This window comes from Dendrobium catenatum, unplaced genomic scaffold, assembly GCF_001605985.2.
Source record: "Dendrobium catenatum unplaced genomic scaffold, ASM160598v2 fragScaff_scaffold_943, whole genome shotgun sequence".
NCBI lineage: Eukaryota > Viridiplantae > Streptophyta > Magnoliopsida > Asparagales > Orchidaceae > Dendrobium > Dendrobium catenatum.
The window spans coordinates 429,157-452,305 of NW_021319405.1; the positions used below are offsets into that span (position 1 = coordinate 429,157).

Genomic DNA, 23,149 nt, shown 5'->3' on the forward strand with positions numbered 1-23,149 from the left:
AATCTTATTTGAACAATTATATCTATCTTAGACCTTTCATTAATCATGTTTTATAATAATCTTATTGAAACTTTCATTAAAAAAATTTATGAATAACATTATTCGACTTTGATTCGAACAATCTTAAATTGTGGATCAAAAGCCTATTATATATGATCTCAATTATATTCAAATTTTATTTGATGCTTACTCGAGAATCTTTATAATCAATGTTGGCCGTGACGGACTTAAATACTCTAAGATAAAAGTTAAGATACTTGTTCCAAAATAATTTTTTGATATATTTTTTAAAAAAATGAAAACATGAGCATATTTATTCAATTTAAATCATTATGAGAAATATTAAGTCAAGTTTTCAAGGTGAAGTGAAGGTGGAAAAAATTTAAAAAATAAAAAATAAAAAAATTTAAAAAATAAAAAATAATTTTTTTTTTAAATTTGAATGAATATATTGAAATAGAAACAGAATAATTTTAAATAATTAAAATTTAGATAATTACGGGATTCAATTTGAATGCGTATTTATCGACCATAGGCCGGCCATGTGATTAAAACAAGCCAAGTCCTTCGTCAGTCCAAGTTCAGAGAGCGGACGCCAATTATTCAGTTAACTAGCAACAATTTTAGACATTTCATCATTTCGATTCCGTTCTCCGCGTGAAGGCCCTAACCAGCGGCCCGCACCTGGTCAATCCCGCACCTGATCAATCACTATCATCATCCTCATTAATCCAAACTGTGATGAAACCGGAGACACAGAGGGGGAAAACGCGTACCGGAGAACTCTCAAGCATCTGCCATGGCCAAAAAACGCAGGTATTCAACCTGAATACTCATCCTTTGAACTTCTGGCCATCAGATCCATGCCCCTTGTATCCGTCTCCAACGATTTAGGGTTTGAGGTCGCCTGCTGATCAAATTCCGCGATCAAATTCAAACGAATGGTTTCTGTGAAACGTATCAACAGAATCCTGTTGGTATACTAGTAACCTCAATGAAGGGGCGCTCCCACCGCCCTCCTCCTTCCGCTCCCCTCGAGGACTGGGGCGATGGACAATGGACGGTGGACTGCTCCTGCGGCGTGAACTTCGACGACGGTGAGGAGATGGTGAGCTGCGATGAGTGCGGAATTTGGGTGCATACCCGTTGCTCTCACTACGTACGGGGGGAGGCATCTTTCGCATGCCACAACTGCAAGGCCGCCACCAAGCGTTCCCGCACGATCGTTACCTCCGCTGCTAATAACTTTGCCCATGATACTGAGGAGACTGAGGTCGCGCAGCTTCTTGTCGAGTTGCCTACCAAAGCCGACCGCCCGCCGCCGATCCATCCGGGTGGTGCTCCGTTGCGCCCTCCTTTCAGGCTGTGGGCTCATGTCCCTATGGAGGAGCGGGTCCATGTGCAGGGCGTTCCTGGTGGAGATTCTTCTTTGTTTCGGGGGTTATCTTCAAAGATCTTCTCTCCGGAGTTATGGAAGCGCACTGGATATGTTCCGAAGAAGTTCAATTTGAAGTATAAGGAGTTTCCTTGTTGGGAGGAGGAAGAGAGGGATAAGGCAAGCTTAGGTGCTGACGCGCTTTTCTCTTTGTCGAAGGAATCAGTGCAAGCTACTCCGGTGAAGTCGTCTGAGAAGATGTTGTCGCCGGATGGATCTTGGAAGGAAGGGGAGAAGATTCTGTTGGGCACTCGTTCTTTTGGTTGTGCAAAGAAGGAAAGGAACAAACTTAGAGTTTTGGGATCCAGTAAGTTTAGGAAGGAAGAATTAGGCGAGGAGAAGGAATTAAGTGGAAGAAGGAGATCGAGAGGAGATTTTGATAGGATGTTGACTGACATCAAGGAGAAAGGTGCATATCTGTTGCATTGAAATGCTTCTGTTTGCGATTTTCTCTTTAGTTGCGTTCTTGCTCTGCTGTTTCAGGTCTTCTTGGTGGAAATGAGTTTGGTTTATGATTATTTTGATACATATGTTTGGGGTGGTGCAGCTGGATCTGTTCCCTTGTTCGACTCGAGAAAAGAAGATTTATGTGAGGATGGGGATGGGGGACTCCATATTGCGGAATCTGATGTTCCAGATACCAAGAGTGCGTACAAAAGGGAGGACATGCTCCTTAAGCCCAGCTACAAGAATCTTGATGAAGGGATTGATAATGTCGGCAAGTCTAAGCACAACATGCTAGTCTTCAAGACTTCTAGGAGTCGTTTCCCTGATGAGGCACCAAGATCAAAACTTTTACTGGGAACACCTGTGAAGCTTGAGAAGGCTGATCGGCCAGATGGAAGGGTTGCTTGTAAACTAAATACTGTTGCAGCATGTCATGTTGAAGGTAGCAATATTGCCAAAGGTTTTATCAAACAGGAGGTATGTATTTTCTGCACCACTTTGTTGGTTTTCTGGATATAATTTTCAATAAATTTTTTATTATATTTGTTTTGATTATGTACTCTTATTTTCTTGATAAGCCATTGAACGCCAGATAGCTGGGAGGAGCTAATCCTTTATTAGGTAGTTTTAGAGAAGATTAAGCTTGTGACAGCTTAGTTTAGTTCATTGTATGGTTGTCAGAAGCTATGGAGAGGTCAGAATAGGCACGGTTGGATTTAGTTGTAATGGAAGATTAAAAATCATTCAGTCTAACACACAATAAACATGAATGTATGTATTTGTTTGGCTGTTCTATTTTATGAAGTGTGTATTTAATGAGGAACATCGATTCACAATATGATATGGCATAAAGTATTAAAAAATGGCTTGTTAGGTGTGTAGCTGCTCTCATCATTGTGGTTTCTTGGAGTGTTGATGCAAAATTTAAGAAGTCTTGAAAAGATTGGACACAAGTACACTAGGTGAAGAGAAGAATTATTTGAATTATGTTTTTATTTCATTGAGGACCTTACACTCTTATTTATATAGAAGAATTCTAGATCATACAAGATAATTTCTGCATACGTAAACTGCCAGTTACATGGTGATTATATGGCAATATTCCTAGGATAGAAATATACAATATGGAAGTATTTAACCATATTTCCTTATCCACGTCTATGAAAATGAAGGAAGATATTCTTCATCTTGCAAGCATTTACTTCACCTAAATCTTAAGATGGATTTCCTCCCAAGATCTATGAATGGCTATCTTAGATTACTCACTTGCAATCCCACAGATTGCTAAGCTGGCCTCAAGGCAGAAACTGTCAATACTCCTCAAGTTCTAGAGTAGATATTTTCCATGCCAAACTTGGAGGTGATAGTTTGGAATGTAGAGCTTATTAGTTATTTGATTAAGATGTTGGCCAATCATTTCTCTGTTTGGGCATATGTAATACATTTCAATACACTTTCTGGTTTTTATTTATGATGTGTTGATCATTTTCTATGTGTTCAGTTTGATAATATATTGGATTGGGTTCTGTAAAATGTCAATGACTAACTTGTTGACGCAATCTGATCTCATAGTATCTTCTCATTATAGTCTCATTTCATTTGGATGATTTTGATCAACAATGATTCACAGATTCCTTGGGCCATTGCTTGATATTTAGCTTCAAACCTTGATTTGGCAACTATTGATTGCTTTTTTTCTTTTCCAAGTGACTGTTTTTCACATAGTGGTAACTTGTAGAAAATTTTTTATCTGTGACTGTGAGGGATCCTGCCCAATCAACATCTGTGTATGCTTCTAGTCTGAGTCTTTTTATTTCTCTTAAATGAGATTTCTTTTTTCGTAGTTCTTTTGAGTTTTGAGATATTAAAGAGTTTTCTATGCTGCCCGTAGATACATTTTGTTTAGGAGTATGCATGATTTGATTTAGAACACTTATAACATAGGTAATGTTTGGTTTTGTGTAAGTTAGATATGCTTTCCAATCAATATTTGATAATTCCTTTGGTCGACTTATGGGTTGTCACCTGCTTTTCCAAATTTGCGGCAGTAATTAATTGAACTTTTGAGGGCTTACATCTCATCACACCAATTTCATTTAGTAGATGTAGGATTTAATTTGTTGTGAGAAGAATAACACAGCGTTTTGGCAAGCCATTTCAATTCCTTTACAATATTTAAGTCTTTTGAGATATTTTACTTCAAATTCTTTGGATAGTACATATTTCATATTTCTTATTTTATTGAGATCATAATTATAATCATATTATACGTATGCATTATGAGAATTTTGATTTTTTTTCCATCTTTGAATTTCTTTGTGGATAGCGTTCGATTATCAAAATTGTTTGAAGTTCATTATTTACATGGCTTTGGTGAACCTCCCAAACCATACTCTTGACGGTTGTTTGAACCTTTATAGAGCTTTCATCAACATGTATATATGGTTATCATGGAAAGCTTGATTAAAACTTGGTGGTGGTTTCGTACAGGCTTTTTTTTTTTTTATAATTTTCTTTGTAGGAATGCATTTTTTACATCCAGTTATTGTATGGACCAATTGATGTTGTCTATTAGGGGGATAAAAGTATCTAGACGGTGCTTAAATTTGAAATTTAGAGATAGAGGACATACCTTTACTGCATCATGATTGATCTTGCACATATTCAGATGATTGAGCATGCTTTGGTTAAGTTTGGATCTCTTTCCTTTGTTTTGAGTAGACCTATAGTAATGCTTTAGGTTCATGGGCAGGATTATAATAGGATTGTTGTCTAAGGAGGCCACTTCTATTTAATGGGAAGAGTCGTGACATTTGAAACTTTGTTGGTTGGGAGATTTAGGTTGAGAAAATCATTTTTTTTTGTTTCATTCTAAGGCTTCACCTGAAGATAACCTTGGTTATAGAATCCTTATTGTTTTTGACAGAGGTAACATCCCTTGAGATGATGAATTTTTTAGAGTTGGGATGGTAATACTTATCACCTTTTTGAGTCGAGGTGGCTTCGGAAGGTGCATTTTAGGCTCTTGAATTCTCTTGAATTAATTTTTGCATTTTGATGATTTTGGACATAGGCAACACTCCCAAAGGTTCTTTAGCGGAAGCGGTGAGTGTTTTATGTTAGAAAAAAACTCATTGAGGCTTTTAGTAGGTGATTTATTTTATAGAATCTTATTGGGAAGATGATTTATTAGAAATGTGACAATTAAGGTAGCTTCCCACTAAAAAATTTTTGAAAGATTTCTCTCAAAGAGTAGGGCACTGTTGGCTTTAAGAAGAGGATAAGTTTTTCTTTTTACGATCCAATTTTATTATTGGGTGTTAGCATACTAGGATTCATAGATGATACATTTTTCATTGGAAAAAGAGCATATGGATTGATTAAAAATTTAAAATACTCTTTCCTATCAAACTCAATACATTTAATATTACTGCCAAATTAGTTAAGAATCATTTTATGAAATAGGGAGGATTGTACTCCCATTATATTTATTTTTCATGAGTAAAAGCCAGGTTGTGTGTGAACACTTTTCTATAAAAGCAATAAAACATGTAGCCCATTAATTTTAGTTATGCAGAATGATTCCTAACTTCCTATACGTTAATGTGGATTAGGAAAAATGGCATTAAGATTTTTGAGTGACTTAGGATGTAGGGTGCTCTATAGTATTTGACTATTTGACACACCTCACACTACAACTCTTTAACTTTTATTTTATTGAATAACAAAGGAAACAAAATTTTTAGTAATGTAGGAGATGAATGACCCAACTGAATACGATGGATTCAAATTTGTGCTTTTTTATATTCAAATTTTTAGATGAATGAGGTTGAGGTATGTGATTAGTACTACTTATATAATATTTGTAAAATCATCATTCTTTAGCATACCCAATCATCTTTCTTGTGTTTTGATCCTAAAATAGTTAATGAGTAGAGGATAAAACACTACAATGCAATTCAGGTCAAATGCTCATTTTTGAATATATAATATGCTCATTGATAATTTAGGTAAGTGGAGAATGAGTGGCAATGGAAGGGAAGATATTAGTTTTAAATATCACTCTCCAGCAATAGAGCAACTTGGGTTCCATCAATTACTTTTATTTATGGTTTTTTGGGCATGATATTAAGAAGAGAATTTTGTTGAAGAGTTGGCTAAATGTTATGCTGCTGTTGTATTTATGATCCAAATGATATTTAAACTATTTTCAAAAGCACATGCGAGGTATGAAGTGGAATACTTATCTGATGGAGCCATAGACCACATACCCATTGATTTATGAAATATTATAAGAATGTGCTGAGTTTCTCTAATTTTTTTTAAATTTAGTTAATCCATTTTTGCGGCAATTTTTTCTTCCATAGAAGTAGTATTGGTTTGATGGTGTCTGGATTGGTTTAGTCTGAAAACCTTTTTTTTTTGGGTTGTAGGGAGGCTTCCCTTGAAGTTTCCACCATATATCTTATTGTATGTTTCACCTTTTTGCAATAATTGTAAAACACACCTTCCTGATTATTGGAATTTGGTTGGCCCATTTTGGGTTTTTATGGCTTGATCTTGCTTGGGTTTGGTGTAGGGGCATCGATTAATGCAACATTCTCACGAACGGGTGTTTCTAACATAGCACCATCTCTTCACTATTAATAGTAGAGAAAACTTCAGATAAGTTGGGAAGGGAAGACTTTTTGAAGTTTTTTTAATATATACTTAGTAATATATTTAACCCATCTAGGAATTTATGAATTATTTTTTTTCTACAAAAGTTCATAGCATTGGAGTACCTTCAACACATCACATTTTGATACATTGGTAGTAATAGAGTTCACAAAAATTTCGTTCTATTATAAGATTCGATAACTGAAATAGTACTTTACTTTGTGGTGTGAATTTGTCATAATTTCATATTCTAAGGCGACATTACTTTACATTGGAATATGTTTGCTTCACCATGTCCCATGTATCTTTGGTTGTGTTTAGGAACATGTAGGTTCTATGGACTTAATTGAGGAATCTTCTACATCCTATAGGGAATAATTGGCCGTGTAGGCGTGTACGCTCGATACAGGGCAATAAGGTGGCCTAACTTTCCTTCTATTTTGAGGAAGGTTTTCATAATATTTGGCCAAATAATGTAATTTCTTTCTATCTTTGAATGAATGTTGAAGGTTTTGGTACTCTCCCATTAAAGTTTAATTAGAGCCATTTGTTTGTTCATTGACTTAGGATTTAGAATACATTGCTTTTTCGGAGGGATCTTTATATATTCAAAGAACGCTTTAATGACTTATCCTCAATCTTGATAATCTTCAGTGTAAAGAAGACCACAATAAGGAGTATCAATTTTTACCCCTGAAGCACTGTGAGCTCCTTCTTGCGTGTGACACTGTCTAGGTTGGTGCTCAAAAAGGAGTTATTAGTTCTCTAAATTGGAATCAGAGAAGATTGTTTGCCTACTAGAAAAGTGCTCCTTGTCAGATTTACAAAACTCTGGATGGGCATGTTGATTGGGTCGTTGGAGTCGCCATAGATCCTAATTCTTTGTGGTAGCTTTGTATGTCATTGGTACGGAAGCCAGGTTCATCAATGTGATATTGGAACGAGGAGTCATCATTATTCCTGAGGGCAATGCCCATGCCAAAAGTTCCTGTAGCCTCTCGCTAACAAAGTGATTGAAGTCAGAAGTTAATTCCACCGGCTGTTGTTCGGGAATGGAGTGAACTTCGTGTAGGGAGTCCTGGTCGCGATCATCGTCACTATTCGGATTCTTGTCACCATCTGCCATTTATGCCTTGCTATCTATTTGACATAGCTGAACAAGGAGAACTAGAATAATTCTGTTTTGATTATTGTAAAATGTATATCAAAAAGATATTGTCCGCTTGCTATTCCCCATTTTTAATACTTTGATCCACCTCTTGTGGCTGAACAAAAAAGCAACTGACAAGGCTATTAAAAGCTGTTAATACTATGTTAATACTTTACCAATAGAGTGCAGAGATAAATAGAAAGAAAACTAGCTAAGCTATTATGGTAGTTTTGGAAATCCAAGTAGTGAGAATAGGGCGAGTTTGGTGAGCTGAATCAATTTATTTTTATGGAATCTCATTTTCCATGTGTTACTAGGGCTATGTGAGACGTTAAATGTATTTTTACTAAGTTTTTTGTTTAACTTCTATTCATCTTGAATTTGTTCTGCAACTTTTCTATCCAAAATCAGTCACTGATAGTTTTTTTTTGTCCATTCTATTGGTTAATTTTTAACACTAAGTTGTTCACGCTCAAATCACTTTAGTTCTCTTTTATTATTGTATTTTCAATTTCATAGCATATCTAATATTATTTTCTTTTAATCTATCCTTTCTATTTTTGTCAGAATTTCATCCTAATGTTCTTATTTCTGCATGAAACTTGGTTAGTAGTCTCCTATTGACAGCCCCACGCATTATTGAATTATCATATTTCCTTGTGATTCCATCCATATTTAGTTTTGTGGCGTAAGCTGCGCCATCTTTCTTTCCTTCTATCAGAAGTTCCCAAATATTCTTCTTTTAAAAAAGATGCCTAAACAATTGAATTTATTCAGTTAGAAAGAATGTGGACTCCCTTTTTTATTGGATTATTGAGGTGCTTCTATTGGTCGTGAATCCAATCAGGTCTACTTCCTCTACTAACATGAATTTTTCTTGAGCATTAAATAAAAAATATATTAGATCTGACCTATGGTTAGAAAATTAGAGAGAGACCTAAAAAGACTTGGTTAGAAAGTATTAGAAATTATAGATTTAAATGAGAATTTGACTCTTAATAGGGCACGATGGAGAAAAAGGATTCATGTAGCCGATCCCACAGTGTGGGATAAAAGGCTTTATGGTGGTGTTGTACGAAAATCAAAGACCATACTTTTGAGAATAGTTTCAATTCAGGCTTATTAGAAGTGTGAAAAAAATGACCTGCCAAACCTTTTGCTTCACGTTTTTGTTATTTTTTTTTGTGCGGCTGCATTATGTTTTGAAAAAAGATCATCCCATGATAACTATATAGCATATGTAAATAAGATATATCATTAATGGATATAGAGCTATTGGTTTTTTTAACAAATTTTGACTTTCTATGTTGTAAAATTTACATTAGTCCTTGCAAGACATTTAAAGGACCGCTCTGCCTTCTTTCATCTAAGGCCATGTACTTACCTTCTTTTTTGCCATGTTTGGTTAGACTGTTGTTTTTAAATCCTGCTTAGTATTGCTGCCCAATTGCAATTTGGCATAATAACAAACTACTTGAAATCTTCTTGATTCAAGTTTTCTTTGTTGGTTAATATTAGATATTGGTGCATGGTCAACATATGATTTCGTGCTACTTGAGTGAGTGTTTTTTCATGGCATATTTGGTAAGTTGTAACCAATAGTTTATATACATCACAAAGAATGGTTTTGTTCTTCCTCATGCTATTGATGTCTATGTGCATGATTCCCAGATCTTTTATATATCAATTGGTGAAAAGTGTTATGTTACGTTCTCATTATGTGAGAAAGTATCATTCTTGTTGATATAATTTATTAAGTGGTATATTGGTAAGTACTCAGCATTGATGAAATTAGAAATCTCCTAATGGGCTCTTTGTTCCTAGCTGAATCTGCTTAATTTGGTGGTGAAAAACTGAAAGTAGTTTGACATATTATTGGTTCATGTAGTTGCCATGAATTTATTACCTGACACAAATTACATTCTTTTCTCTATACACATATGATTGCATTCTATTTGAGGAATAGACTGGAAACTGATAGGAAACGCTTCTTGGCTGAAATTTAATTTCAGCAAAGTCCAAACAGTAATTGAGAAAAAATAATGTGAAAAATGGAGAAAAGATTTTTAATTGATGATATATGAAAGAAAACGAAAAAGATATAATAGATCTTCAATTGGAGAGGGAGATCCATCTCTACCAAATCCTTAGCCGCCGGCTAGATCCCAAACTTCCTAGAAAATTCTAATTTCAGCCAAAAAACATACATAACCCTAACCCTAGGAAAATAACCTTCTTAAAGCATATAGAAATAATGCAAATCCTAAAACAATCTCTTCATATTAGTTTTCCCTCATAATTCTCCCCCATCCCCCCTTTGAAAGAGTTTCCCTGGCCCCACCCACGGCAGGAAATAATGGCCCTGTTCCGCCCACTGTATGCAAGAGCCGGTACAGGAAAGGACCAGCAAGGCTGGTCCAAGAGGGACCTGGTCTAACAGAAACCTTTAAGAGTATGTAAACTAAATTGTTGAATGCAAATTTTCCCTCTAGCTCTATTTTATATCTTGTATATCATATCAAAATATGATTACATGACATTTCTGTTCGTTCTGTTGGGAAACATACCCATCTTTAATGAAGTATAGGATTTCGCATTGAGCATATCTGCTTTTCCGGAAGCATTATAAACCTGTAATATTCACTTTATTTGGTGATGAGATAAATCAAATATCAGAGTAAATTAGTTTCAGGCTTCACCTTTGACTTATTTGTATGTTCCCATTGTTGAAGTATTCTTTCGTGCATAGCTATAAGAATAAACTACGAAAATAAAATCTTAGGAATGATTGCTTTATTACCTTGTTGTGACGTAGTTATTAAGATTTCCTATTTGAGTGCTGCTTGATCATGGAATATTCGAGTTCGTAAATATAGACATCAACTTTTGGACCATAGGTTTGCATGCATGTTGGAAATTGAATGCTCTATTTAAATCTGTAATGGCTAGAGATTTATCGAGCATTTCACGTTGCTAGTTCTGGATTTTGCTTTTTATGACATCTCAATTTTGTGTAAGTTCACTATAATCTTGATATCATGGCAAGCTATAAATTAGGATATTTAGGTAATTGCTAGTATGAGTTTGTTTTTCTGTTTCAGCTATTCAAGTCATGTAAGAGAAATTTAAATAATGACTATGCAAGGGTTGGTGAAAGAATGAACTACCATAATTTATTGGCTTTTGCATGGCCACTAGCAAGATTAAGGAGCAAAAGGGAAGGGTTTTCTCTCTCTTTCTCTTTCTCTCATGCTCTTGCTCACACATCTTCTAGCAACCATATAGCTGTTTTAAAGGATTTGGGTGGTGGGGTTGGAAGAAGGCGCATGATGTGTTAATGTAGTCTTCCTCTTTATCCCGTCATACTGCTGCTAGCACTTGCGTTTATCTAACTTCTTTTTCATTTCCCACATGCTACCACTAGCACATGCTTCTACGCAGACATTCTCATACATTTACCTTGTTCTTTGCTCTTACTTTGGATGTTTTCATTTATGATTTTAGCTACATTCAGTTTCATGTTGCTGCAATCACATTCTAGAGTAAGGAGTTGTTGCCCATTATTTCTTGTTGATTTCCCTTTATTTTCCTACTGTAAACTTATTTTCATTTTGATTTTTTCTGTGTATAATGGATCAGATGGATTTATGTTACAGTATGCTGCTTGTTCGAGTTTAGGTTTTGCTGATGTGGCCAACTTGCTTACTATTTGCATGTTATTCCCATGTTCCAACATGGTTAGTATGATTGAAAATTACTGCTTTAAAAGTTGTGTAATTCTTGGTTCATAACTCTATTAATATGCGGATTGCAACTGCAAAGCATCAAGCTCAAGCTTAAGCTTATGGATTTTTATTGGAAATTTCTATAAAATTCAATGCCATAAATAATTGTATGAAGTCTAAACATTTGATGTATGTGTGGCTATGTATCCATATATGTATATATAGACGTAACTATATATCTTCATTAATCTGCACTCTTGTTCTATGAATGTTATATATTGTATTTCATTTTATTAAAGAAATTATATATATTATATAGTGTACAATAACAGGTCCAAATTAACTTCAATGCCATTATTGTATGACGTCCAAATATTTAGGTATATGTGTGGCTATGTATCCATATATGCATATAACTATTTATCTTCATCGAGGAGAGTAGAATGATTTAAATTTTAGGTGTATTTCATTGGGGGTCTTTCACCTCTATATATACAACAAGATTCTAGGTTATTTTTGGTAATTTGTTCATATGAAAACTACTAATTACAGCGAAATTAAGAAATATATTATACAACTTGCACACATTTATTTTTTTGAAAGTATGAGAAAGGCCCATGGATCACCCACTTGTCCACATTGATGGATCATCAATTTGGCAAATCCCACATATTGCCAAGTTGGTCTTCTAAAACTGCTAACTCTTCAAGCTGTAAAGTAGATATTCTCCATGTCTAACTTGGAGGGAATATTATGAAATATAAAACTAGGTAGTCCTTTGGTTAGAATGTTAGCCAACTAATTGTATGTTTAGACACATGAGATACATATGAGTTCACTTCTTAAATTTTCGTTGATGACTTGTCAATTGATTTCTGTGTTTGGTTTGGTCATATTTGATTGGACCTCTCACTAGATCTTACTTTTCTAAGTGATTAGATATTTAATCTTCTAAGTGATTAGATTCTCACCTAAGAAACTGTTGCAATTTATAGTATACCTAAATGTGATTGATCATACCCTATCAATATTTATGTTTGCATCTAAGCTAAGTCTTCTATTTTTTTTAATAAGATTCCTTTTCCCGGTGGTGCTTTAAGGTATAATTTTTTTTCTTATATACATGCATTTATTATAGGATTATGCATAGATTGCCCTAGAACACTTGCTATGTCTGGTCTTTTGTGTAAGTTTTTCTGTTATTCTTTGATACCTCCCTTTGTCAACTTCTAGACTATCAACTCTCTAAGTTTGTGGCAATGGTTAATTAGAATTTCTGAGGGTTTGTGTCCTATCTACCTTTAAGTGTTATATGGGTAGACATACATCTACACATTAAAAAAAAAAAACCTCTACACACGCTAAGGGCACACAAAAAGGTTGTTTTTCTTTTATATTGTGGATTGCTTGACAGTAAACTTCTTTAAATGAGGATGACATATATGAGATTTATGTCCTCAATCATATATATCATGATGAATCTTGCCAATAATTTGTTCTCTTACTTTTTCTGGCTTTTTTGTCCAATGGGAAGTACTTTTTATGTGATCGAGTAGAATTTCCTTCGCATATAAGATTTGTTTTACAGATCGATTCCTTAAGTAGCCAGTTACATGGTATAACCATTTTATATATTTTGTTTGTGTACACAATGCGGTCAACCTTAATTTGTATTGGAACTGTTTTGTCATTGTGAGTTATTCTAATCATTCTCCTCAAATATTTTCAATGCAACCCTGAACAGTTAAAAAATGTTCTTTATGTTCAACATTTAGGTTTTTTTTTTTTTTTTTTAGTAACTGGATAATTTATCTTCCTTTTTTTTGAATGGTTTCATTGCGCATTTATATGATAAATAAAGAAGTTGATACAACGAGAATAGCTAGAGAAGCAAACCTAGGACCCAATCCCTCTTCACATCAGAAGAGAGGGAGGATCGGTTAACTAAACAGAAAGTGCAAATAAGTTAAATAAGGCCACCAACTTTGGCCTTTAACAAACCTAGAAAGAAACCAGATGAATACATACTTCTACTAAATTGAGCTTCATCTAGCAATTCAAACACCTTCCTATTTTTTACTACCACCGTGCAATTCTCATATCATTTTTGAGAATGATTCCTTATTTTCTTGATCAATTTAGGATGATGGGGATGCCAATTTTTAGAAAACAACCACAAAGGTTGGTTAACGTCCCAGTGATCCCAAATATATACAATAAGAATAATAGATCGGCTCCCAAAAATGATTAATTGAATCACCCATATGGTAATAAAAAACGCTTGTTTGAATTAGAATAGCAATAATTACTTTAAATGCACATTGAACAATGTGCATCAACTACGTCATGGCCAAAGTTGTATAGCCATGAGGCCCATGACCCACCTAGATGGTAGATGGGAAACAAGAGCATTAATAAAAGTTACAAATTGGTTTTTCAGGATAGTGTTTTGACGCTAGAAGGTACCCAAATATCAATATGAAACAAAAAAAAAATGATTTTGAAGAAGAGTAAAATTTATTGGAAAAGGCATTATGGTCTTTAGCTAGTTAACAAGCCTCACCATGAATTTTGGAACAATTGATTCCTTTAAATAATTCGGGAATTAGATGCTTGATGTACGGAAAGCATGAGCATTCTAATCTCCTAAGCTATAACATAGTTTGATCCTTAACAAAATTATTAGGGATACTTCCTAATCCATGAGCTTTTTTATTCCAGAAAGTTATTTCATCGAAGTATTTCATCAAAGTATATAGTCGATTTATTTCTTTAGTATTTTCAATCATCTTCTCTGAGTTCTAGTCCTTAAAAAACACAAATGGATAGAAAAAATATTGAACAATTAGAATCTTTAGAAAGTTCACTAATAGAAAGAAGATTATATGCAAGTTTGGACATATGTAAAATATTTTTGAGGGTGATGTTTTTTGAGATTTTAATATGTTCTTTGTCACCAATGGGTTAAAAATTTACATCAGCAATTCTAATTTTTTCCAAGCTATGACATGAATAATATGAATTGAAAAAAAAAAAAAAAACTAATCATATGGCCATAAGGTCTTGAGTATATGATCCAAGGACTTATTTTTTCAGGAACAGAAAGTGCTAAAAAATCTCTACCTACTTGTGCCATAGAATCAATAGGAGTATCAGACGAGGAATGAGTTTTTAGCAGTTTAAGAATATTGTTTATTTACTCATTGCTAATTGCTAATTGGAGTAGCTCCGTTGGCATATAAGATTAGAGAGAGTTGTCTTAGATGATTTGGTCACATAAAACATCGGCAGATGACTTGGTTAGGAGAGTAGACATATTTGATCTAGCTTATGTTAAGAAAGATAGAGGTATACCTAAAATTACTTTATTAGAAAGTATTTGAAATAACATTTTTATTAGATTTAATTGAGAATTTAACTCTTAATAGAACATAATAGAGAAAAAATTCATTTAGTCAATCCCACGTAGTGAGATAAAGGCTTGTTGTTATTGCTAATTGAAGTGTTTTGACATCATGTGATGTTGGAATGTTTTGCAATGTGGGTTTGATAGATTGCTATTGAATGATTTGCTCTGTATCTTGGAGCATGTTGCTCGTGTATGATGGTGTTTTCCACAGTATTCACAATCCAAGTTATTTATCACCATTTCATTAATTTGAAAATCTCATGCGGCTGTGTTGTGCTTCAGAAGCGACCAATGTAGAGCCTTCAACAGGACTAATTACTCCAATGATTTTTTTCCTAAGCATCAATTGTGTATGTCTTTCTTTCTTCGCACTCCCACAAAGACTTCTTTAATGGGAAGAAGGGGATTTTTCCAATAATTCAACCACGACCTTTATTCCTTTCAATATTTAAACCTGTAAGAAACATAAAGTGTGACTAACGTCGATCATCTTTTTATAATAAGTGCATGCCTCTGTAGATTTTTCACTTGTAATCATTGAATAAGTATAAGTCTTGCCAAATTCTTTTTAAGTGAATTGGAATATTTTATTTTAAAATCCTCACCTTGAAGGATCTCACCCAAACGTATAGTTAGTTTATGCACTTGAGATTGAGGCATACGAGTGTAATACTATTTTTTTAACTTTAACATTCAAATTTCATAATCCTTAACATCTCTTTTATTTTTAAATATTCGTATCATGTATGCATGTGTGATGTTATTTTCTCCTGTCATAGGCGGAATAATCATTCTTCTAGCAACTTTTTGCCTTGCACCTCATGATCATAATGGTGTTTTGTTTCATGCATTAGGATTACTTATAGATAAAGTTTAATTATGTTTCGTAGTAATTTTAATCATTCATGAAGCACATGAAGAATAAAGGATGACAAAAAAAAAGAATAAAGGATGATAAAATGATAGATAGAAGCCCACTTTATAATTTTTTTTTTGTCACGACCAAAACCATGAAATATATTCTGAATTTGATGGCCATTTCATTTAATTACAAGTCATTTAAAACGCTACATATTGAAAATATCAATTGCAAGATTAATTTGTTCCTTCTAATTAATGATCATTTACTTTTTGGAGTTCTTGAAATCATGTTTGTTTTTTTTTAATGGTTTTTTAGAGAATGGATAGCTATGATTTACATTTGTTGCCATAAAAATAAATAAAAAATAGGATGAAAATGAAATTTCTCCTAATATGAATAAAGGTCATATATGTGTGTGGTTTTGCAAATTTATTAGTCTAGAACAGTTACTTGTATCCTATGATGCACCGACACACCTCTTGAAGAGAGAATGTAGTGTCGGACACGACATACACATTTTCGATTAAAATAATATTTAAATTTAACCCGACACGGCTGGGACACGTGTGACCTAATTTTTTATGATAAAATTATTTTAATTGTAAATATATGATATCCAATGAACTATTATGAGAGAGAACTAGAGAATTAGAAAAGTATAGAAGTAAATAGATACATTCTTTGTGATTTAGATTAGAGGATAAAGAAATATTATGGGAGAGAACTAACGAACTAGAGAAGTAAAAAAGATACAAAGAAGAACCAACTTTCATTATATGATATCTAATGAAATATTGCAAATCTTTCTCTTGTTGAACCAGAGTTGAAAGCAGTGATATTCAATGATGATGATATTGAAGGCAAAAAACAAACCTCTAAAGATAATCCTAGTAGTTGAAGCTTGAATGCTTGATGTTGTATTAAGTGATTATTTGCTTATATTTTTATTGTTGTACTAGACATTTTGTACTAAATATTTTATATTATAAGCTAGACAAGTTATCATGTCATTCATTTATTATTGTTTGTCATTTTTAATATGATGTTACATTAGTATTTATACACTATATAAAAATGTAATGCCGTTTTCGGGCTGTACCCGTGTCCTATATTTTCAAAAAAGGTCATGTCCCGTGTCCATGTCACCGTGTCCGTGTCTGTGCATCATAGCTTGTATCTTATTTCTCTCACAAGGCTTTCCTAACTAGAATTATACCATTATTAAACAAAAGTAATGAGGAATATTAATCATTGCACAAAACTTCCTGACCTAACGAAGTGATTTGATACAATAACAACATCAAGCCTTTATCCCACTACATGGGTCGGCTATATGAATCCTTTTTCTCCATTGTGTTTGGTTAAGAATCAAATTCTCATTTAGATCTAATAAAGAAATGTCATTTCTAATATTTTCTAACCAAGTCTATTTAAGTCTACCTCTACCTGTCTTAACATAAGGTTAAATCTAATACATCAAGCAACTAGCAAGATGCCACTTCGGATTTTTTTATTTTTTTTTTTTTTTTTTGACTCAGTCCCCTACAAAAGATATGGCTATATGTGGGACACTTATAGAAAGTAACAATATTTATCTTAAACTACCATAATATAGCCAAGTGGCCAAACCATCAAAATCTCAATGATAGTCTGAATAACACGTATTATAGACTATCAACTTCTAAGGGTGTGCCTTCACAACACCTATTGTGTGCAAGGATAGCGTGTGGTCAAAGGTCAACTCATATTACGGTTGAAACTATCAAGTTAGCTTGTTTAAGTGATTCTATTAATCTAAGGCCTAGATTTACTTTTTTCATCCCAATTTTATTTCATGTATTTCTTTAGAGTCAAAATCACATCATTACCTGGTCAACCACTTAAGAATTAAATGTGAATCACTAGACATTTGCAAGAGATTGTAACCTGATGTATGCTTTTTGCTTATGATATTTTTCTTGGTGATAAGACTAGAGAGGGAGTTGAAGTAAACCTGAATTATGGAGATCAACCTTAGAGTCTAAAGGCTTTTGTTTGAGTAGATCTAAAACTGAATGTGGAGTGTAATTTTTGTAATAATAGATCTAGTGAGAGGATTGTGACTTTGGGCGATCAAGTCATTAATAAGAGTGCACGTTTTAGATATCTTGAGTCTATTGTTTAAAGTGGCAATGAAATAGATAGGGATATTATTAGTAGAATTCAAGTTGGATGGTTGAAGTGGAGGAATGCATCGGGCTTGTTCTGTGATAGAAAAGTCCCCTCAAAATTAAGAGAAAATTTTATAAGATGGTGGTGAGACTTGCAATACTTTATGGTGTAGAATATTGACCATTCAAAGAGAAGCATAATATTAAGTTAAGTGTTACAGAGATGAGGATGCTCGGGTGGATGAGTGGTTGTACTCTTAGAGACAAGATACAAAATGAGGATATACGTGAAAAGGTTGGATTAGCTCTAGTGGAAGATAAGATTAGAAAGAGTCACCTTAGATGGTTTGGTCACATGAAACAATAACCTTCCAATGACCCGGTTAGGAAAGTAGATGTGTTAGACCTAAAAAGATTTTGTTAGAAAATATTACAAATGGTCTTTCCTTATTAGATTTAAATGAGAAATTGACTTTTAATAGGACACAATGGAGAAAAAAGATTCACGTAGCCGACCCCACATAATGAGATAAATGCTTGATGATGTTGTTGCTGTATTGCTTTAGAGTGAAAATCACATAATTAACTGATCAATCACTTAAGAATTAAATGTGAATTTCATCAATTTTTATGATGATTTAACCATTCTTTAAAAATGTGAAAACTACAAAGATGCTCAGTTGACATTTGGAGATTTTGTTAAAAGACTAATCTTACTCTTGGACATTACTAATCAAATTATCGAATACATACAAAATATCTTAAAAAACAAATGTATTTGATTCCAAGCCAGTTGTAAAAATCTACAGTTTAATAAAATTTATCTTTTCATGCAAACATGGTATCCACTATAAAAATTTTGATATATCCGATTGATGATCAAACTATCTAGAATATTTTTGAAATTGTGTTTGCCACTAGTTTTTATGATGTTAGAGAATGAGTTTGATTTTGCATTTGAAGGGCCATAACTTTTAACAACATAAAAATCCACTTTATAGAATAATAAATCTCCTTCCAGTAGGAATTATATACATGACTGTATGTTTGTGTGCGTATGCTTAATGATTAATATTAGACTTAGTAATATGTTAATAAAGTAAAAGACATCCGTATCCTTTAGTTTCTTACTGAAGGTTTTGGATCTCGTCTTCTTTTTGGCTGAAGGGGGAGGGTGTTTAAGGAGTGGGAGAGAGTGAGCAGTTTATGTTGAGAGAGAGAGAGAGAAGTGCTTTCTTCAGCAGTGTTTTACTAGTTGATTGTATATGCTTATTTTTGTTAATATGCGTAATATCTAATGCTAAACTGCTGATTGCATGAGCTTCCGCCCCATAAATTGCTATTTTTTTTCCAGGAAGTTATCAAATCTGCATCAAGCTTCAAAGAGCCCAAGGATGATAGTTATATTCGAACCGTCCTTAATGAAGGTTCAATTGCCGCTGTTTTGGATTTGGATAAGGATAAGATTAATGCTGGCATTGATAGCTACGCTGGTCAGCCAGATGTGACAGATATAACCTTTGTTCCATCCTCTGCTTCATGCTCTCTTAGCGCCAAGAAGGTTGAGATCAATTTGAAACTTGATGTTACTGATGATCAAGCCTTAGAAAGCTCAGATTTTCTTCCTCGCCTTTTTCCTGATGGAAGACAGTGCATCATGGATGATTTTCCGCAAAATCAGCTAAAATTAAATGATTGCTCTTCAACTATTCCTGATGAATCTAAAGCTTTGACGAATCCGCAATATGAGGAACAGAAACCGCAGGTTTTGCAGAAAGATTCAGATCATCAAGAATGTTTGAACACTTCAGGGAATGAACCAGTGCTAAATGAGGTGATTACGGACTCTGTGGGCTCCTTGAAAAGATGGAAATGTCCTGTTGAATCAAACCCTTCTCCTAAAACTTATTGCACTGCATCAATGAAATTAAATGGTGCAGAGCCTAGCCATTCAGCCCCTCTTGTTCAAAAGACAGTAGGCACCGGAAAAGATTTACCGAATTTGACAGCTCTAGTTGGCTCCAAGTCCAAAGGTTGCAATAACCAGAATTCAGCTGCTAATGCAGTATCATCCTCTCTTTCTGGGAAGGCTATTCATGCCTTCAAGCAGCAGAGAGTAAAGGTAACAAACAGTAGCGCTGGTGCTAGAGATACTCCAATGAATGCTACATCTACTGAGAAAGATGAACAGGAGGTTCTGCCACAGTCAGCACTAGCTCATCCTACTGGAGTAGAATTTATGGGATCAAAATCTTTACAAGCTGCCAAAACCTCTCATTTCTCTGCCTCCAAGAATTGTTCCTTGGATTCAAAAGAACAGCCATCCGGTCCATCTTGTCAAGCTTCAGCTGAAACCCCTACAACATCTTCAGCAGCTGCTGAGGCAACTACATCAGTAGTGATTCAAAGTCCATCCAACCAACTTAAGTCGACAGCTTTAGGTTCTTCCCAAAAAAATGACAAGACAATCCAACCTAGTACTCAGTCAGCATCAAAATTTCTTAGTCACTCATTGGTTATGCAAGCATCAACTTCAACAAATGCAGCTACTACGCTGAGTGATGAAGAGGTGTGAAGACTTTTGGCTTTTTCTGTGACTTTCAGAATACAACTGTGAAACCAATGATTATTAATGTTTTCTAAACTTTTTTTTTCTGCCAGCTTGCTTTATTGCTGCACCAAGAATTAAACAGCTCACCAAGAGTTCCTCGAGTACCTCGGATCAGACAAACAACAAACGCACAGTTTGCGACTCCAAGTACGACAAGTGTGCTATCAAAACGTTCATATTCGGGGGGAAGAGATCAAGTTTCGGTTGGTTGCTTGGTGGAAAATATTGTTCATTACAAATTAAGTTGAAGCTAGGATAGTTCTTTGGTGCAATGGCTAATGCCTGGTTCAATAACTAGCAGCTTGACATGGTTCAATTTTATGGTTTATTGAAATTTCCTTATTTTCTTCTGCAGTTTTTTAGAAGAAAGCACAAAGAAGCTTCCAAAGAGAGCTCTCGCCATTCACGAGATGCAATCAGTGAAGGCAGGAAGGTGGGTATACATTCTCCTGAACCCAAGCAAGATGAACCAGCTGTCTTCAGTGATGGCTTTTCTAAAAGGGGTAAAGGGAGTAGACCTTACGATACCATGGAATCTTCGAAAACCAATCTTTCAGGTAGTTCTATTGAAGGTGCAAACAGCTTCCCTGCCTCGTCTGAAGAGAATGGAGCAAGAACATCTTTACAAACCTCACCAGCTAATGTTGATGGGGATGCAGCCCTTGTAGGCCGTAGTTTGCCTTGTATGTTTTTTATTCCCATTACCTAACAAATAAGACGTTTCTGACTATTTTCTGATTGTGTTGATTTACACTTCTGCAGGCTTAATTGATGAAATCATGAGCAAGGGTAAATGTTCCACATATGAGGAGCTTTGCGATGCTGTTAGGCCGGTACAGTGCACATTAATGAGTTCTCCTAATACCACTTAGTTTTCCAATGTTTATTTTTCTTCTGTTTCTCATTATATATCTTTCTTCAGTACTGGCATAGCCTAAGGAAGCCAAATGGAGAGCGTTATGCATATTCTAGTCACTCTCAGGCTGTTCTTGACTGCCTAAGGAATAGGAGCGAATGGGCTCATCTCATTGATCGAGGTCCAAAGGTAACTGTTGCTAGTTATTTTCTTCTTTATGCTTTTAGAACGTATCCCTTCACACAGCTCAATTTGGTCTGTTGGTTGAAGCTTAGGTTACCAACTAAAAGATTTGGGTTCGAGTCTTGTGTATGCGATGTGTGTTTGAATCCGCCTTAATTGGCCTAACTGTCCCAAAAAAGAACGTTTCCCTAAGAAACGTCTTATTTACCCATCGCTTGATTTATATATAATCTTTTCCATCAGACAAATGCGAGCAAGAGGAGAAGAAAGCTCGATTCGGAGACTCCTGCCATGGAATTGGAGCATGAGAACAACAGCGGCAACCCTCACAGAGATGATTTTCCTAAGGGAAAACGAAACGTGCGGAAGCGCCGGCTGCTCGAGCAGAGGTCAGGCGGTGTGAAAGATGCTAAAAATACACGTAGCCAAGGCAACTTATCAGATGATGATCCTGCAGCCCTATCTCACTCAAGCAATGAGGAAACTGAATGCCATTTAAGTGATGATAATGGAGCTGACGATGCATGCAGCTTGAGCTCTGGTGATTCTGATTGAGAGACCAGTACCAGGTAACTTTTTACCTGGCGATAGTTATGAAGCAGCTTTGTTAATAATAGAGCTGGCAGTGCAAATACTGATGTGTAGAGCTTTTAGCTAGGAGCTCAAAACTTACATGATTGTTTGCCTTAGATTAGTGTCAGAATAGAGCGATATTTTGTTGTAGGATTATGTCCTTCCCAATTCTGTTTTGGGTCAGGGATATATAGTGTAAACTAGGGTAACAGAAATCGACTAATGTATATTTGTAATCTTGTATGTAAAATGTGATAGTCATCTTATGTTTTACATTTTAGAACGCAGGATATAGCTGATGAACTGCAAGTGAACATGAAGCAGTGGATCATAAGGTGAGTTCTTTGGAACCCAATTTGAGTATCAATTGTCAGATTTAAGCTTTCTTGCTAGAAATTATCAAATTTGAATGTAACTTTTTCTTAAGCACTTTTAGATAAGCTATATTGAATTGCTTCGTTTTTTTACGGCTTTCTTACTGCTTCTTGAAGCAACTTTTTAGTAGAAAAATATTATTTTTCTATTAAAAAGCTGCTTCAAGAAGCAGGAAGAAAGTCATCTTAAACAAAGCCTGAGTTGCTTGTTTCACAGATTGGTAGGAGATTTTTGGAGATATTGATCTAGGGGTTGTTTGTTTTGCTAAAAAGGAGTGTATAATAAATTTGAGAAATATAGCTATAAAAAATATAATATAGGTGATGTTAGTGGCTGGTGGTAATGATTGTGGAGTTAGCTTATAATGTTTAGGATTTAACTAAAAATAGATGAAATTTGAATACATTAAAAACAAATAATGGGGTGAATTTAAGATTTATGCAAATTTTATTATTCGTCTCTTTTTTTATCAAATTAAACATTTAAATTTTAAAATTTTTATATTTAGAATATTGTATAATTAATTTTTATCAAATCAAACAGCCCTGAAAAAGTGTGATTTTCCTTGAGTGGCTCTTACTTGAAATCTTCTGTTTTTAACCCCAAATTTAGCGTATGCATGGAATAGTAATGGTTTACTTTGGTCAATTTAGGGATGGGTAATTAATTTAACAGCACGTAATTACTTAATAAATGATTATTTTGGCTTAATAG

General features: G+C 34.4%; 1 protein-coding gene across 3 annotated transcripts; it reads left to right on the forward strand.

Moving 5' to 3' along the window:
- Window positions 1–645: 645 nt before the first annotated feature.
- Window positions 646–22,486, forward strand: LOC110092314. 3 transcript variants are annotated; one of them, XM_028697469.1, is made up of 9 exons: window positions 646–1,844; window positions 1,983–2,359; window positions 9,210–9,275; window positions 19,192–20,406; window positions 20,499–20,663; window positions 20,804–21,131; window positions 21,211–21,281; window positions 21,371–21,493; window positions 21,731–22,380. In XM_028697469.1, exons 1-9 carry the CDS (start codon window positions 995–997, stop codon window positions 22,040–22,042), a joined length of 3,507 nt encoding a protein of 1,168 aa, XP_028553302.1. In that variant the 5' UTR covers window positions 646–994; the 3' UTR covers window positions 22,043–22,380. The 3 variants fall into 3 exon arrangements, with proteins under 3 accessions (XP_028553302.1, XP_028553303.1, XP_028553304.1); XM_028697470.1 differs by having other exon boundaries at window positions 647–1,844; window positions 20,499–20,651; window positions 21,731–22,486; XM_028697471.1 differs by lacking the exon at window positions 9,210–9,275 and having other exon boundaries at window positions 648–1,844; window positions 21,731–22,486.
- Window positions 22,487–23,149: the final 663 nt, after the last annotated feature.

Excerpts from the sequence above, each read along its gene's own strand:
- LOC110092314 (XM_028697469.1), top strand. The coding sequence starts at position 995 with ATGAAGGGGCGCTCCCACCGCCCTCCTCCTTCCGCTCCCCTCGAGGAC. Across the intron at positions 2,360-9,209 it reads AAGGTTTTATCAAACAGGAG|ATATTGGTGCATGGTCAACA; the intron begins GTATGTATTTTC and ends GGTTAATATTAG. Across the intron at positions 21,132-21,210 it reads TGTAGGCCGTAGTTTGCCTT|GCTTAATTGATGAAATCATG; the intron begins GTATGTTTTTTA and ends ACACTTCTGCAG.